General features: G+C 36.8%; 1 protein-coding gene across 4 annotated transcripts in view; it reads right to left on the minus strand.

The window, feature by feature from the left end:
• LOC132123991 (catenin delta-2-like) overlaps window positions 1–19741 on the minus strand; it is a 316895-nt gene that overhangs the window by 140800 nt on the left and 156354 nt on the right. For all 4 annotated transcript variants that reach the window (XM_059534705.1, XM_059534706.1, XM_059534704.1 and 1 more), the window contains 3 exons: window positions 17231–17347; window positions 6875–7068; window positions 2963–3530 (listed from right to left, as the gene is read on the minus strand). In XM_059534705.1, coding sequence (XP_059390688.1) covers window positions 2963–3530; window positions 6875–7068; window positions 17231–17347 — 879 coding nt within the window. The remainder of the gene's footprint in view (window positions 1–2962; window positions 3531–6874; window positions 7069–17230; window positions 17348–19741) is intronic.

Here is a 19741-nt window from a genome sequence, read left to right on the forward strand (position 1 = left end):
GCAGATGGAAGCATGAAGTGCTCCAAAATCTCCTGATAGCTAGCTGCATTGACCCTGCCTTTGATAAAACACAGGGGACCAACACCAGCAGCTGACATGGCACCCCAGACCATCACTGACTGTGGGTACTTGACACTGGACTTCAGGCATTTTGGCATTTCCTTCTCCCCAGTCTTCCTCCAGACCCTGGCACCTTGATTTCAGAATGACATGCAAAATTTGTCCAAAGTCCAGTGCTGCTTCTCTGTAGCCCAGGTCAGGCGCTTCTGCCGCTGTTTCTGGTTCAAAAGTGTCTTGACCTGGGGAATGTGGCACCTGTAGCCCATTTCCTGCACACGCCTGTGCACGGTGGCTCTGGATGTTTCTACTCTGCTTCCGCAGGTCCCCCAAGGTCTGGAATCGGTCCTTCTCCACAATCTTCCTGGGTCCGGACACCTCTTCTCGTTGTGCAGCATTTTTTGCCACACTTTTTCCTTCCCACAGACTTCCCACTTAGGTGCCTTGATACAGCTCTCTGGGAACAGCCTGTTCGTTCAGAAATTTCTTTCTGTGTCTTACCCTCTTGCTTGAGGGTGTCAATGATGGCCTTCTGGTCAGCAGTCTTACCCATGATTGCGGTTTTGAGTAATGAACCAGGCTGGGAGTTTTTAAAAGTCTCAGGAATCTTTTGCAGGTGTTTAGAGTTAATTAGTTGATTCAGATGATTAGGTTAATAGCTCGTTTAGAGAACCTTTTCATGATATGCTAATTTTTTGAGATAGGAATTTTGGGTTTTCATGAGCTGTATGCCAAAATCATCAGTGTTAAAACAATAAAAGACCTGAAATATTTCAGTTGCAATGTGCAATAAATCTAAAATATATGAAAGTTTAATTTTTATCATTACATTATGGAAAATAATGAACTTTATCACAATATGTTAATTTTTTGAGAAGGACCTGTATAACCAGCAGTCAAATGTGACTCAGGTCCGCTCCATGGACAGTGCAATTATTAAAGACATGTTTTGTGTCTTAGGAGAATGTAGCCTACAAATGCTGCTGTTTGCACTTTTAAGGATTTAGTGCTAAATAAATAAATATAAAATAAATCTATCAACCTTTCAGAATGTGTTTGTCATCTTTCTGTTTTCCCTCCTGGAAAACACAGGAAAATGTCTTTATTATAGGACAGGGCTCAACTTAATTATTAAGTTCATGTTAATTAGAAATGTGTTTTATTGTGGCCAAAAAACTTCTTCACCTTACTTAAAACATTATGTTGGCTCAACTTAATTACTTGCATTCATGTTGGAAATTATTGAGTTCATGTTACTTAGAAATGCATTTTACTGTGGCCTAAAAACTTCTTCACATTACTTAAAACCTTATGTTGGATCAACTTAATTACTTGCATTCATATTGAAAATTATTAAGTTCATGTTACTTAGAAATGTGTTTTATTGTGGCCTAAAAGGTAATTCACCATACTCAAAACATCGCTTTGAATTAATGTAATTCTGCCAGTAGTCTTAACATAAAGATTCTAGTGGAAAACGTTAACATACTTTTTTTTGTTGACCCAATGTTTTATTTTTTAGAGTGTACAATAATTACATAAAAAGTAACATGTTAAATGCAAAATTAGCAACACTAATTACAATATCAGCCAAGTATGATATATGACAAAATGAATTGTTACAGCACCTCTTTGATGTCTAACTGTGGAGCGAGAACGAGTCTTCATATCAAAGTGCTATGCTCCTTCAAAGGAAGAGCTGAAGTCTCTAGACTTAAGGGGCTGAATGTAGGGATCAGCAAAGAAAGCATGCACGGGAAACAAATGTGGTTCCCTAGGTGCTTTCTACGTGAAAACTAATATGAGTATCAGATTTGTCTGTCTGCTGTGTTTATTTACTTGAGTCCCGTGGGTATTTATCTAATTCTGATCACAGAGAAGCCACTGATGTTCGGACTTTGATGTTTGTTAGTATGTTAGAAGCAATCGAGCTAAGAATGCAAAAGTGTATATATATATATATATATATATATATATATATATATATATATATATATATATATATATATATATATAACTTTGTGTACTTCTCTGATTAAAAGTAGGTATATTTCCTTTGTTAATGAATCTGAGATTTTGAATAGACATCCACTTGATTCTTTCCTGAATGCATCAATGTTGTTGAACAAATAAGATGAATGAATATGAATGATTCACTGATTCATTAGAAGATTCACTTCAACAATTCCTATCATAAATACAATAATTTGTCACCACCTACCAGGGTTAGTATTTTAATATTATTTATATACTATTATAGTATTTATAACTATTTTAAATGAGCAATTTTTATTTTATTTTATATTTAAAGTGATTTTTCATTTTGTTTTCTTTTTACATCTATATTTAGCTTTAATTTATTATTATTATTATTTCTATTTATAGTTTTTACTTATTTCTGTTTTTCCATCTAATACTTCTATTTTATTTCAAATACAGAACACTTGCTGAATTGTCTCACCACACTTTTAAAAAGTTAAACTCAATTTGTGATGTGATCATATTGCCTCAATGACGCTCTCACTGAAAATGAATGGCTTCTGGTCGCTTCAAATTGCTGTCAGTGCCAATGCTCCTTCACTTCAAAGCTGATCAAAATCAATTATACATGTTTCAAACAGACTGCCAACTAGTCATCGACTAGCACAAGTTATTAGTTTGCACACTGATGTACTTGTATTGTATTGTACTTGTATTGTTTCCAACTGCTGTTTGGAATGAGATTACAGTTGAATATTTTAAAGAAGATACATTCCCAGATTACAATGAGTAATGGACTTGTGTTGTTTTCTTGGGTGCCTGAAAGTATTTCATGCTTCAAATTATGTCCCCACAGAAACACCCACACAAATGTTTGTTAAAACCACTTTGGCGAGTAAAAGATGAGTCAAGAGTTGTTACTCACCAGCAATGCTGCCAGGTCTCTGTAGAGTTGCAGTGGCGTAGAGATCATGGGATATCTTGTACTGCTCAGATGAGTGCACCAGCCTTTTGGTGGGTGAAAGCGTAGCATAAGTCGATACTCCTGCGGTCTGCAGCTGCTGATAGATAGGCGACGCGTTACTGGGCGGAGATGCCAACCGGTGAGGGGAGCCTGAAGCGTGAGTACCGGGCGTTCCTCCGATCCCCACCGCATTGATCGGTGAGCTACTGCTATAGGATTTCGCAAGCCTGCCTGGAGAGGGCTTGGGGGAGGCTGAGGAGGACGAGGAGGGCAGGCGCTGGGTGGTGGCGTAGCCGGGTGTGTCGGAGGACGAGCCCAGCCTCTGCAGTTTAGTCGGGGATCCGCTGGCCACCGTGGACTGCATTGAGTTCAGGGGAGAGCTGACACGCTGGGCAGGCAGAGTAGAGCTGGAGTAGTACAGGCCCGGGCCGGACGCTGCAGAGGGGTGCTGGGGATCGGACAGCAGGGCACTGCCATGGCTCTGACAAGAGTCGCCCGCTGCAAGCTGGGCCGCGCGGTTAGATGTCACCTGGGAGGAGAGAAAGATAACTGATATTTGTAACCAATACAGATCCTAAATAAGGAAAAACAAGAGAGAGAGCACATAAAAGATCTGTCATGTCACCCTCATGTCATTCCAAGCCTATAAGATATTTCAACATAGTTTTTAGGGTAGTAAGATTGTGTGTATATATATATATATATATATATATATGTATATGTATATATATATATAATTTTTTTGCTGTCCTTTAAAGTTTTCTATTTATTGAAGAATTCTTTAAAAAACTGTATCATGGTTTGAACAAAAATATTCAGCAGTTCATTGATAATAATAAGAAATGTTTCTTGAGCAGCAAATTATCATATTAGAACGATTTCTGAAGAATGATGTGACACTAAAGACTGGAGTAATGATGCTGAAAATTCAGCTTTGACATCACAGGAATAGATAAAATTTTTGAATGAATTAAAATAGCGAACAGCTATTTTAAATTGAAATAATATTTCAAAATATTACTGTTTACACTGTATTATGACCAATTAAATTCAGAATTGGTTAGCTTAAAAATTAATAAATAAAAACCGCATTGCTTCTTGCATGTCATATGACTAACCATCATGACATTTGAGGTTTGTGTTGCCATATTTGATAGTCTTTATGAACTTCTGGGAAAGTGTTTTTGGGGTAAACCTTCATGGTATAATAAAAATGGACAAAAAACTTTCTTCTAAATATCTTTTGTGATTGACAGAAGAAAGTCAGTCACAGGTTTGGCATGACATGGGTGAACTATCCCTTTAAGGTGGTTTACTTGATATTCAGATGATAATATGAGGCAAGGGCATAAATTCCTCTCAGAATGCCTTGAAAATCATAATAATTTCCTTGAAAGTAATGGATGAAGCATGTATTCTAAACGCATGTAAACGGAAGTTATTGCATACACATGCACGACCTTATGTCACATTTCCTCACGGGATCACCACCCCTTATGTCAATGGATGTTGCATCGGCCGTAATTCAGAAGGGCAGGCGTGCGCAGATAAACCAAGGCAAATTAAGACTGGCACAGTGCCAAGCATGTGAATAAACATTTCTTCCTTTAGATTCCTCATAATCACCATAACGATTGTGGGTGATTACAATGAAACATTGGTTCCACTGTTTCTCATTTACAGAAAGCATGAAACCTGATTATTCTTATTCAGAATAAATTATGTTATTTTCAACTGGCAGTCAGTGCATTTTCCAGTGTATGTATGTGTGTGTGTTTGTTGGGGCTTAGCTGAGCGTTTTCCCCTTTCATTGCATTGATATAAGGTAATAATATTCAAAGAGTCTAGAAAGTTGAATAAATATGAGGCAAAGGTCTTGAAGACGGAGAGAATGATTGTGCTGGAAAAGTGTATGACATTTAAAGCTAAAGCTGGCTCTGTTTGTCTATATGCTGTGTTCATAAACAAAAATATTATTCAGTCCCCTTGAACAATCCCCTTATCAAGAAGAAGTTTTCACAAGTTGTTGAGTTGGCTATAGGCCGAATTCAGAAAAATTGGACCACTTTTGTCATTGAGATGAAAGGGACAAAGTACTGTCATTTACCTGAATTCACCTTAAAATCTTGGGTGATTATGATTTTGCCAGGTAGGGATTTGAATGTCAAAATTTTAGCACAACTAATAAAGGTAATAATGCCTATACATCAATTTGAAAGATAAATTAAATAAACAACAATCACAATCATAAACTCTCTCCCATTACTGCTTACTGACTTTTTTACACTGTAAAATAAAATTAAAAAAGTAAAAAATGAAATAAAAAATGATAAACAATAAATAAATACATGTCTCTGTTGTCCTGCTGACATGTAGACATAATCTAATGGTTGTAAGCTCAAGCTTCACATGGGACAGCGTTTGTACAAAACAAAAGTCTTAATCGGCTCATTCTTGTCTTTAGTTCAGCATATATTGATTCTAGATATCCTGAAGCCCTGTTTGGAGATGGTTTACTATAAGGAACTAGAGAATAGATTGAAGAATGTAAAAAGGTCTACAAAAAGCCTTTCGGTTGTAACTTTAATCTTTATTTTCACCATTGTTCTGTTTCTCCTGATAAGACTTTAATGAATGAAACGGAAGAGATGGAAGAATCCTCTGAAGAAGAAAAAAAACAACATTCTCAAGATAGGATGTTGAAGATTTGAAAAAAGGTATTTAATAGCTCAATATCATGTTATACCAAGGTCTAATGTAATTATACTATCATTCCTCTACCAAATGCTTTATCTCTCCATCTCTCTCTCTCTCTCTCGCTCAGAGGGGGAACCACTTCCCGGCATAGAGAGCAGAGGAACACCTACTTGAAGAGACTGTTACTGGTTCCAGATGTGGATGAATTATTTAGGGAACAAGTGGTGTTAAAAATATCTACATAAAAGCACCTAACTGATGCGTTGCGTTATATAAACCCATCCTAGAGCAGACAAGCCCTCTTTAGATTACCTTCCACAGAATCAAGCCGACAGTCCGCACAAACACAGGAGAGAAAGAAACACCATGCAGTTCCTGCTTTCAATATAAACCAAGCACACTTGGAAGCTAGTAAAATGAGAAACTGCATTCATTTAAAATGAGAATGTTTTCAAAGAATCTTTGCAGTGAGGCCCCCCTCGACTCTCTCAGAAACAAGTCCGGAAGGGCGAGGACGCTGGGTATCTTTTCATTAGAAGACAGAGGGCCTATGTGTTCATTAAAACTGTCAAATGATGAGAGAGAGAAGAGAGCAAAAGGGAGGGTGAGCGAGCGAGAGAGGATCTGCCAGTGTCAGCTTTATCATGACCGACCGCTCAAGCTCTTCTTCTGCCATTTGCATGCATTAAATAGTCAGTTCCTTGGCGAACATGGAGGAAATTAAATATTTGTAGTCTGAACAGAAACCGTACCTTTTTACCAGAACATTTGTAGCTCGTAGCAGGTGCAAGAGACTAATTTTAAAGAAATGAAAGTTGGGAGAAACCACCCTGCAGGGTTTGGTGTAATTATGGTCTCATCAACAGGGCACAATTTAACACTCTGGATAATGACAAAGTTTTTCGCGCACACGCTCGCCGCTCGATGCAATGCAGTACCGCTGGCGACTGCTAACAAATGATTTGGTCTTGCAGCTAATTGCTTTAATCAGGTCTCAAAATCACTTTTTAGGCAGCAGCTTGAAATATGATCCCAGCTGGAGCCCAGGTTCATACTAGTCCCCCACCCCCCTCGCCACCACCACAAAGTCTCTGATCATGAGAGACTGAAAATACAAAATCTAAAGATGGATATATAATGATTTACGGAGAAAAAGAGGGAAGAAGCAGCACTCACCTTGTTGTAGCTGTGCACGGCTCCTCCAGGCTGCCCGCTGGAGCGTGGAGGGGGATGAGGCTTCTGAGATTGAAGTACGGAAATACAGTCACTCAGGGCCAGGGTCTGGTTACTATGGTAGCTGGCGGAGTACTGGAGGGAGCCCTCTGGGTTCGAGCTGAGCTGCAGTGAGCTCTGAGAGAGCAGACTCGGTCCTGTGTGAAGAGTGCCAGAGCAAGAGAGAGCAATTTCAGCAAGGCAGCGATGCAGCCCTCAGCCTGGCAGAAATGGCATACATAATTTATTAGAAGGGGAGGAGTGAAATAGAGGAAAGAACGAGCAAGCGAAAGACAGCATGAGAGATGGGGATTAAAATGACAAGAGAAAACCCAAGGAGAGGAATGTGCAAGAAGAGAGAAACTTGAGAAAAATGAAGTGTTTAAATGTTTGTGTGGGGGTGTCAGCAAACAGCTGAAGTGCAGGGAGAACTAGGTTTGGGCATGAGGACAATCGATCATGAACAGTCCTCAAAACATAAAAACACTGTTGGCATTTTTATCCAAACTTCAACATTTTTATTAACAACTATACAAACAAAAATGTGCAAAAATCAATAGATAAATTGTTAAATAAGTTCGTGGTTATGGTCTTCAGTCTTCAATGAATCAATGTACACTAACAGGCACAGAATCCCCTTAAAAATGCGTCATCTTTGCTGATTTGTTTTTTAATTTGATTTGATTTATTTGACAAAAAAAAGTAGTGAAATACACACAATTCATCAAGGATGAAACAATAAAGTTAAAAACTGGTTTCTTCTGTGGTCCTTGATGTTCCGCATAAACTTCTGTTGACAGGTACACTGGCATTGCATCATAAATACAAAAGTTACAATAAAAAAAAATAAATCCACATTTACAAAATGTACTATCACAATTAAAAACATACAGAATATATACAAATTCATCAACAAAACAACCAACTTGAGCCAACTTTTTAACTTTTTAACTAAAACACGTCATTTTTGGAATACTTTTAACGTCCATGAAGATTTGAACGAATCACCCGAGCTGTAAGTGGCATGTGACTAATCAGAGACTAGTTAAGAGCCTCTCAACATTAGAACATGCCATCAACTGAAATTACACTTATATACTTAGGGGGAAATTGATAGTAAATAGTAAATCCCACAAACATTTATGAAGAAACAGCAAGTAACACTGGAATAAAGGTGACATTTTTAAGTAGAAAAACTTTAAATATGTTTAAATATGTTTAACATATTATACACTCTACAATACATAAATCCCTCTACATAAATGTTTAAACACTGGCATAATAGGTAGATGGATGGATAATATTAAAATATTTTAAATATTTGTGTGTTTGTTTAAAATAATATTTTATTTTTATTTTATTGCAGGGTTAAATTATTTAACTAAATTATTTTCTATTACAATATATGAAATAATTTACAACAATGTTTCTGTCGAATTTGATTACATTTATCAGAGTTATCAATCATTTAATTTATCATTTATCGTTCACCAATTTTGGTTTAATTTTTTACTATTTAATTTTTTATTTTATTACAGGATTAGGAGCAATTTAAATTAGTGTATTTTATATATTACATTAGATGATACATTTTATGTAATACAATACTATAATTATTGATAATTTTAAAAATAATAATACCATGTATGTCCCTTACAATCTCTCGAAAATTGATTTATCTGTCGAATATGTCGAGAATTTCCATTCCCGTCAGATTACACATATAAACAGCAGTGACCCGACTGCGTGATTCTATCAACAATTCATAGTTTGTCAAGATGCTATAAACCCTCAATGACCTCAGCTTTCAGCAAGCTCATGTTTGGACTATCAGTCTCAATCAGTGATTAGCTGCTCCTGAAACATACAGTGAATATATATATATATATATATATATATATTCCCACCGCATACAAAACACTGTGCCTTTAAAATCAGCTCAAGTAAAAACATCTCAGGTTTCTCAGGAGGAGGATGTTGTCTGCTCTCCTCGTTCTACACAATAATGTATGGCTCCACTATCAGACAGATCCATCAAGCTGGTCTGGAGAGATAAGAAAATTGGTGCATTATTCGAGTCCATAATAGCCTGCTGCTCTCATTTATGTTCCCATTGACCTGAAAAACCCTGATCAGACTTGAGAAATCCAATGCAGCTTTAGTTAACCAAATGTTGGCTAAGAATGTTGAATTAACAAGAATTAATTGGCCAGCATTGATAACTAAATGACTAACAATCAGCCAGGCCAATATATCCCTGTAACTCATGCTAATATACAAATGTGGCGTGTTCTCTCTCTTTTGTATGCATACTGTATGCACGTTTTTGTGCATGTTATATATTTTAGCCTCCTGGGAATCATTCTCTCATTTGAAGCAGTACGTCTAAAGGGGCTGCAGCTACAGCATCACAACAGCGACTCCAAATATAGCTCCTCACCTAGTGTAAGACACTTACACAGCTCTTACACATCTGACTTTCCCCCATCCTCACTCAAGCCTGCCCAAGAAATCCACAGCGCTCTCATTCAACTCCTTAAAACAGAGCAGTTGGATTAGTTTAACGGAGGATAATACCTCCAAACATGTAAAGCAGCCATGCTGAAACCCCAACATCAAAGTGCCAAGCAGCACTGCATGCGGTATCACACAGAAACAAATCACACATCCCCAAAGTACAGTCCTGCAAACACCAGGTTGACTGATTTAAAAAACTTCTCTGGTGAGGCGCTCTTTTCCCATGTATCAGTCAATAACACTGTCAATAAGTCTAAGGTCCAAAAGCCAAGCGGGCGGGGTTATTTTTTATTTTTCGCCAAGCGGCTGTGTCTGTGTGAGCTTGTAGCATACGTACATGTAAGGACCTAAATTCGCCGTGATTGGCTGTCCATCACCACGTGACGTGACGGGGAGAATTTCTGAAGATACTCGCAGCCGCACAACACAAGTGTAGTTGTTTTTTCTCAAAACCGTTTGAGAAAAGCCAGTTTCAGTTTTACAATGCCAGAGGTCTAAAGTGTGGCTACACTTTATAAAAGTGGATGCCGAGTCAGCAAAAGTGCAACATATGCGATAAGAGTATTGCAACCAAAGCTGGCAATACCACCAATTTAATGAAGCATTTGTTTGGATGAGTGTTTTGCCCTCCCTCCCTGTTTAGTTTGGTCTACTCGTATCTTGAAACACGCCCCCTGTCACGTCGTCTAAAAACTGAGAGAGACGTTCACTTAAAACATATCCGACTGTGTTTACGAGAATACTTGCAGAGACAATTATTTTGATATAATTGTGTGTGTATGTGTTCATTCAGAAGTTAGGATACGCGAAAGATGAATTCATTATCTGTACGCGCATTGTCTAAAAATGCTGCTCGCAGCGCGTGCTTTGAATGAGGGAGCGCAGAACGCGCGCAAATTGTTTAAAACGCTTGAATCAGCAATATTTCGAAACAAGTGCAAACGATCAGCTACGATCCGTTTTACCCCTTCAAGCGAGTGAACTACACGAATCAAGTTAGGAATTTTACATCACTATTCACGATAGCCCGTCGGACTGGAAAACACAATAGCCGCGGGACGTGGAGCCCTGCACCTCAGATATATCCAGTTTGTGAAACACTGGTTTCGTTAAACAAAATAAATGATTATTTTAAAAGATTGACTCAAAAGAATCATCGGTTCACTAATCGGATCATGAACTTGTATTACCGAGTCAAAGATTATCTATTATTGAACATCTGGAATGAATAAAGACTTCAAGTTCATCTGTAAAGCACATAAAGCTATCGTTTGAGTTTATAAACTTCTATTTCACATGCATGATTCGTATGGATTTGTTAACTGAATGCAAAGTGTGAGTTCTAGAAGAATGTTTGTGTCTTGATGAGCATGTATCGCTCACTAGGAGTCGCTAAATGAACAGCTGCTGGTCTTTTTTTTTTAAAATGGTGGATCAGTTGCCCTATTGGTTAAAATCCCCAAACCGTTTACTTAAATATTAAATTAATTAATTACATCAAAACAGGGGCGTTTGCGTTATGATGTGGTGGGCTGTTGTGGGCCAGAAAGTCCAGGGCAACTTTTTGGTCCCAGTCCGCCCCTGAATGGCGCACCCCTATCCAAAAAGCACAACCAGTTGTATTAATAATGTTATCCTGAGTGTGAAATGTTACCAGAATTTGTTTTAATTAAGGTGAAAAATAAAAGTTTTGTGTTTAATGTATTTGTGTTGATGTTGAAATGGATTTTAAAACAAATGGTATCGAAAAAAGTATCGTTAGGAACCGGTATCGAAACTGTGGTATCGAAATTGGCACCGGATCTTGATTTTGAAAAATACCCATTCCTAACAGACACAAGTCAAAATAATCAATAAGTAAAGATGTCAAACAAAATGTCTAGACATATGGCAAAAAATAATAATAAAAACTAAAATAAAACCCGTGTTCAGGGATTTATTTATTTATTTATTTTTTGCCATGCATTGGTCATAGAGCTCACTGTAGCTAATATATTTATTGCCCAAGGTTCACACATACTCCGTCTGCAGTGCGTATACAGTAAGTTATGTGTACGCGGTTCAGAAGCAGCAACGAGAGCGCCTTATTGTAAGGCGAAAGCACATTAAAATCATGCGCGAGCGCGAATCTATCCGCTCGCATGCAGATTTTCTTTGCTCTGTTAACAAAACCAGATGCGCGTGCTCAGATCATATTAAATCTTTTCGCGACTTTCTATTTATAACCTTTTCTGTTCTCATCTTTTTACTGCGTGCAGTGTGAACGTTCTGATCCGTTAACATGGGCTCGCAAAAAAAAAGGCTATGCATCACAGACAGTGTGTGAACCTGGAGTTAGGCATATGCCCAGTCTGCTCTGTTCTCGAGCTCCACTTAAGTGCGCTGCATCCTGATTGGTTCAGTTAACATACTGCGGGAGGCCGTCCACAATAAAAAAGTCCACAATAAAACCTAATTCGGTCACTTTCTGTGATTCTCCACGGCATATTTGAAGATGTATGCAAGCAAAAAATAATTAATGAATGAATAAGAACTGCGGTCTTCTACAGTACTTCAAATATGCCGTGTTGAATCACAGAAAGTGACCGAATTCAAGAACATTGTTGCGGCATCTCTCAAGCAACTAATAAACACAGCTAACTTGGAGAATGCAGTGAAAACTCCTCTTCTCGCGTCCGCCCTAGACCCTCGGCACAAACATCTCAGGTTTCTCGATGAAAACATGAGAGAAGTAAGTAAAAAAAACTTTTTTGAACATTATTAGAACATTTTCCTTGATGCGAGTGGTGCGGATGCAGCCGCCGCCACCAACGATGAAGAGGATGCAATGCCCACTCGTCGGAAAAGGCTGAGTCAGTTCTTCAGCGATGATTACAGAGAGTCCAGCCGAGACAAGTGGGAACAGTTCTTGCTGGAGCCATGTATTCCACCAGATGAGGATCCCATTCAGTGGTGAAACGAAAACACGAAGCGCTTCACAAAACGTATTTCCTTAGCACACCGTTATTTGTGAGTCCCGCCAACGTCTGTGCCGTCAGAGCGCGTTTTCTCCGTGGCCGGCCTTATTGTTAACAGACTAACAATAACCTTTAAGGCCCGTTCACACCAAGAATGATAACTATAAAGATAACTATAAAGATAACGATATTAGCATCAACACCAGTGAACGATATTGTCTGTGTATTCTAAGCGGACGCGCGTCTGCTGCTTTAAATTCTCGAGCTCGTTACAGCATGATTGATTTTGATTGGTTGGCAATGTTTTATCATTTATCAGGAAAAAAAAAACGTTCTGAAAGTGATTCCAATGATATAATTTCTCTGTGCCTTTATCGTTATAGTTGTGGTGTGGACTCTGCTATTCTTTAATATTGAGAACGATTTTTAGAACTATATCTTTATCGTTATCTTTATAGTTATCGTGCTTGGTGTGAACGAGCCTTAAGGAGCCGACTTTCCCCCGATCATGTTAACATGCCCATGTTTCTTAACAAGAACATGTAAAACAATAGAAAAAAAGCAAAAAAGACTTGCTGACAGTTTAAAAGTTTCAAAGTTAAGTTTAGGCTACGTTCTACAATAGCCTAATTGCTGCAGGCTGCTTTACGTTTTTTCTTTGTTCACTTTTTTTTTTTTTTTTGCTTTTAATCTGTACTTTTGTTTGTTTGCACGCATTGTTAAAGGTTTTCAGCTACAAAACACAATGTGTAATGTTCAAGCTTATTGTGTGTAAACTTGTTCAAAAATGACGGAAACAATAAATGTTGCTGAAAAATAACATCTGTCTCATTAAACTTAATTTAAATAAACGAATATTCTAATATTCATTTATTTTTAGCTCAAATATTCAAATGTGATATTTGCGGAAAACGCCCATCCCTATTTTAAACCTGTATGACTTACTTTCTTCTGTGAAACATGAAAGAAAATACTTGCTGGTGAGAATGCTGGTAACCAAACAGTTTTGATTCCTATTGACTTGCATTGTATGAATTTAAAAAATACAATGGAAGTCCATATGAAACTATTTGAAAAGAAAAGAAATTCATACAGTTTTTGAACAACATAAGGAGGATTAAATGAGTATGGAGCAAATAATACAGAAATACCCCTTTTATCTCTGTTTCAGTCTATTATGCTGTCAATGAGAATATTTACAAAATAAATCAAAAAAATATTAAAGAGAAAAACAACAACAAAAAAACCTCCTCTTAATTTAATTCTTTAATTATTGCGGCTTGTTTACTTCAATAATTAAGCAATGCTTAAATGAAGACGAATTTTTATTTTTTATTTAAGGCAATATGCCATTGTTTTAATTTGTTTAATAATTATACCAATGTTTAATTAATTTTTTAATAAAAGAGTGTGCCTAACAGCATGTTCACTGCGATACTGGATTCCACTGGTAATTTTTTTTAAGTACTCATATACTGCTAATGTAACCATGGTACAAATGGGGAATTTGCCCCCCCCCCCCCCAAAAAAAAAACACACAAAGAAAAAAAAAAAATTATGATTTAGGGATGCATCATTTTTCTCCAAACTAAATTTTAGTTAACACAACAATAACATTACGAATAAGTATATTATATAGTTAGCATGAAAATATGAGCAGCCTAACTACATAATAAACACTTTGTGTTTTGTTTAAATTGTCTGTAAGATAATCAATGGTTATCTGACTGTGAAATCTGTGCCTAGCAAATTCACCCCAAAAATTAATAACTGAATAAATAGATGCAGGGAAGTTTGATTAATTACAGTTGTGTCATTCGCCATGGTATCAAGAAGGTGCTTGACAGCATTTCACGTAATGCCAGAATGTTAAATTAACCAATGGATGGAATTAACTTATTCTAAAAATATATAATCCTATCAGGGAAGAGCATGGACTGTTGAACTATTATATAAGAGATAACCAGAGGCAGTACCTCAAATTTTTTGCTTCCTATATAAAGAAATATTTCATGAGGGATCTATTTTTTTATATTCTTTTACAAAACTCACAAGAGTGGAGTCATTGTGCTGCTTTGACTCAGTATACGAGAAAAAGGGCGACATGTATATATAATATAATCATATGGAAAGAAAATAAAAGGCTGACATTACACATAGCAGACACTGAGACACCGATGCCTTCAAGACATCAATCTTTTTCTTATTCCTGTATGCTTAGATCCCTAATGCATTCTGAACAAGTCAGGAACAAGCTCCATTCAAAGAATAAAGCCTTTGGATCACAGAGGCCAATGTCTGTTGGCCATCAGATAATACGTAAAAGCGTGTCCACATCAGACACCTTCGCAGCGCTCCAGCTACTTTATCTCGACTCACCTCGCTATCAGATAAATTATTGAAAGCCACTCTGTCCTTAGTGAAATGTTAGAGCTCACCGTAATTTCAGCCCGTTATAGTAAATATACTTAGTTTCAATACATGGACTGTTATGTTCAGCTGTGGTATTCTAACGCCTGAAGCCCAGAGAATGTTGTGGAAGGGATGTCTATTTGGCAAAGGCGTTATCTGTTTCGATTATTTCAATTTAAAGATGGAATTGGACTGCAAAAACATGTGGCATTTTTCTCTTGTCACCGACCTTAACAGAAAGCGCAAAGTCAATAACTTATTTAAAGGAACTTTGACCTCTGAAAAAAAGATCAATGACATTCAACTTTCTGGGAGGAGATTAAGACGGTAAAGTAATATATCCTTTCATAAAACAGATGCTTAAGCCTTTGTGTTCTTAATCTCTGCCAAAAAAAAAGAAGAAGGAAAAGGTGAAATGCGGGAAGGGGTGGTAGAGTTACAATTTATCACAGAAAAAACATGTTGACATTCAGAGATTTATGAATTCTAGTTAATTTTGCACAGGTAACATACATCGTCGTCATCTATAATCTTATTTTTAATCATAAAAAAAAACACTCCAAAAAAAGACTGTCCTGTAAAAATATTTTTTCAAAGTTGTAAATAAAACATACCATTTCAGACTTGATTTCAAAATGTCTCGTAATGTTTTACTTGCTGTTTCTTTGTAATTATTTGTTAAATTTACAAACAATTTCTGAGTGAAAGTTGTTTGAGAAGTAAATCCTACACTGTACCAAATGATTGCTCCAATTAATTATAACAACTTAAAATTCAACATCAGAATAAAGTAATAATGTTTTGTGTCAAGATGTTCAAGTTTGACTTAAAATTATACATTTAGTTAACTTTAGTTTAATTAACTATTAATTATTTAATTTAATTTAATTAAGTTATCTCAACAATTTTGAAGTTGTTATAACTAATTGCAGTAGCATTTTTTAACAGTGTTCTACATCTACTACATTTGAATTTCAAAATTATTTTTTTATTTTTTTTAATTACATTTTTGCACTAAAACCTGGAAAATTGCCACAAGCTACATTTTACTGACAGAGAAAGCAAAACATGAAAAAGAATTCACTGAAAAATGTTTAACTTCTTTCATCATTTACTCACTCTGACCATTTACAGTACATACTTTTTTTCCCAAAAAGGATATATTTTTATTAATGTTGGGGTCCAAACAATACTGGATTTCCAGTGTTTAAATATACTCTAAAGTGTTCGGCAAAATAAATTAAGTCAAACAAGTTCGGAATGAGGGTGAGTAGTTGTCAGACTTTCCAGGTCTTTATCGTATATTATTTGCATATAATGGAGATTTATTTGCCCACAACAGACCACAATTCTAAGTATATTTATAACAACAGACTTCTCTTTGCTCTGGCACACATCTTCCAGTTCTGTTGTCTTAATTTAACATGGCATGCAGCCAGATGTAGTTTCACAAAAATTACAAAAATAAAAGTTATTACCATCCCTAAATAAAATGCTTTGGGTGCAATGCTCAGCATAACAGGCAGCTCAATTATCAGAACTGACATAATAAAAGCAAGGTACATAACATTAATCTTGACAGATGTTCTCAGTTATGTTCAAAATGCAGATACAAAGTGAGACAAACGGTTGCCTTTTACAATTATAAATGTGAAAAAGGCTTGTTTCCTGACTTTCAAAGTGTCAAGTGTCAAGAATTGCTGCACATTATTCAGCTACCTTGTATTCAGTACTTAAATGTATGAACTGATTATTACATGATATATTATATTATTATATATTATATTTTATTTTGCATGTTAGCATGTTTTTGCGTCAGTACATTAGATTTGCACAATATGCATGTGAAAAGCTTCCAAAATTCATTTATGCAGAAAGAAATTTACTCAATTTTCAAGCATTAATAAGCCACACACAGTGTTTGAAATATATTGTTGCACCTTGTAAGAGGAAAAAACAAATACATTTTTTCAAACATAATTAGAACAACTGTGCCATTTTTGAGATTAGAAATGTTGTGCAATTGTGTACAGAGTCAACATTCTCCTTTTTGTTTGCCTAAAGGCTTTGTCTGGAAAAACTTTCATATTATTGCAATAACTAGCATTAAATTCCTTGATGCACCAGTTACCATATACACTGTCAGTATTACAGCTGCTGTTTAGGAACCCACCCACTGAACACACACACCTCCTTTTTAAAAAACCCACCCTCACATATATGTGCTGCCCTGCTGATTGACAGTAAATGTGCTCCTTTTGAATGAACGTAAACATCAAAAGTGTGACTCTCAGACAGACTTTCAAGTTTAAATCAATGGTGAAAATATTTTTGCTAATTGGTCAAGGACCAAGACACTAACATAAAGCAAACCCAGGAGGCACTACACACACACACAAAACCATGAATAAGCAATTGTGATGGATATACTCACTATCAGCTGTGGTGTATTCTTGATGATCCAAGATCCCAGACTCCTGTAGGGAGCGGATACATGAGTCCACCAGTTCCAGACCTGTGTTTAGTTCCTCCTCAATGTCTTTCTGTCCATCTGGAATAAACAGGGAGGAGGTTAATCACTTGTACACTACAAACACTTCCTGAAGCCTCATTCGTCAGACTTGGGCTCTGACCTATTGACCTTTTCCCATCACTTGCACACTAAGCATCCAAACAGGCTGAGATTGAACTTAATTGGCTGTTAGGATGACGCTGTTAATCGGCGTGCTGCTTGCTCTGTGTCAGAACTGACTGCTAAATCTTCCCAGGTCAGTGTGGTGTACGTTGCCAAGGGATAAAGGGTTACACAAGCTGATCAATGACATTAAAGAGGTGTGTGAACTTGCAAGCACGATGTCAGACACTGTAATATGCTCTGGTCCCCTCCCTGCTTACCGTGGTGATGAGATGCATAGCAGATTGTCATCACTCAATGGCTGGATGTCTAAGTGGTGCCCACAGAATAACATAGGTTTCATAGACAATTGGACGAGCTTTTGGGGCAGACCTGACCTGTTTAAAAGAGATGGTCTTCATCCCTCCTGGGGTGGCGCCACTCTTCTCTCTAGAAATATGGCAAATAGTCTTAGTGTTTATACTTGACTAACTGGTGCCCAGGTCAGGAAGCAGACAGACTGGCTAAACCGACCGTCTGCTAGCTGCCTCCCGTCACAGAGGTCAGTTAATTCTCAGCACATAGAGACTTTTTCACCTAGATATCACACTATAGAGACTGTGTCTGTTCCCCGAACTAGAAAAAACAAAAAACGTCCAAACCAGGTTAAGATTAACAATTTAATTGAGGTTCAACAAATAAAAAAACAGAAGCAATATGGATAAACAAATGATAAAGCTTGGCTTATTGAATATCAGATCCCTTTCTACGAAAACACTTTTTGTAAATAATATGATCACTGATCATAATATAGATGTACTCTGTTTGACAGAAACCTGGCTAAAACCTGATGATTACATTATTTTAAATGAGTCCACCCCCCAAGATTACTGTTATAAACATGAGCCACGTCTAAAAGGCAAAGGTGGAGGTGTTGCTTCAATTTATAACAACGTTTTCAGGATTTCTCAGAGGGCAGGCTACAAGTATAACTCGTTTGAAGTAATGGTACTTCATATAACATTATCCAAAGAAACAAATGTTAATGATAAATCCCCTGTTATGTTTGTACTGGCTACTGTATACAGGCCACCAGGGCACCATACAGACTTTATTAAAGAGTTTGGTGATTTTACATCTGAGTTAGTTCTGGCTGCAGATAAAGTTTTAATAGTTGGTGATTTTAATATCCATGTTGATAATGAAAACGATGCATTGGGATCAGCATTTATAGACATTCTGAACTCTATTGGTGTTAGACAACACGTTTCAGGACCTACTCATTGTCGAAATCATACTCTAGATTTAATACTGTCACATGGAATTGATGTTGATGGTGTTGAAATTATTCAGCCAAGTGATGATATCTCAGATCATTATTTAGTTCTTTGCAAAATTCATATAGCCAAAATTGTAAATTCTACTTCTTGTTACAAGTATGGAAGAACCATCATTTCTAACACAAAAGACTGCTTTTTAAGTTATCTTCCTGATGTATCCAAATTCCTTAGCATATCCAAAACCTCAGAACAACTTGATGATGTAACAGAAACTATGGACTCTCTCTTTTCTAGCACTTTAAATAAAGTTGCTCCTTTACGCTTAAGGAAGGTTAAGGAAAACAGTTTGACACCATGGTATAATGAGCATACTCGCACCCTAAAGAGAGCAGCCCGAAAAATGGAGCGCAGCTGGAGGAAAACAAAACTAGAGGTATTTCGTATTGCTTGGCGGGAAAGTAACATATCCTACAGAAAAGCATTAAAAACTGCTAGATCCGATTACTTTTCTTCTCTTTTAGAAGAAAACAAACATAACCCCAGGTATTTATTCAATACAGTGGCTAAATTAACGAAAAATAAAGCCTCAACAAGTGTTGACATTTCCCAACACCACAGCAGTAATGAGTTTATGAACTACTTTACTTCTAAAATCGATACTATTAGAGATAAAATTGCAACCATTCAGCCGTCAGCTACAGTATCACATCAGACAGTGCACTATAGACCCCCTGAGGAACAGTTCCACTCATTCTCTACCATAGGAGAGGAAGAATTGTATAAACTTGTTAAATCATCTAAACCAACAACATGTATGTTAGACCCTATACCATCTAAGCTCCTGAAAGAGGTGCTTCCAGAAGTCATAGATCCTCTTCTGACTATTATTAATTCCTCATTGTCATTAGGACATGTCCCCAAAACCTTCAAACTGGCTGTTATTAAGCCTCTCATCAAAAAACCACAACTTGACCCCAAAGAACTAGTTAATTATAGACCAATCTCGAATCTCCCCTTTCTGTCCAAGATACTAGAAAAGGTGGTATCCACA

This window comes from Carassius carassius, chromosome 42 (assembly GCF_963082965.1).
Source record: "Carassius carassius chromosome 42, fCarCar2.1, whole genome shotgun sequence".
Classification (NCBI taxonomy): Eukaryota; Metazoa; Chordata; class Actinopteri; order Cypriniformes; family Cyprinidae; genus Carassius; species Carassius carassius.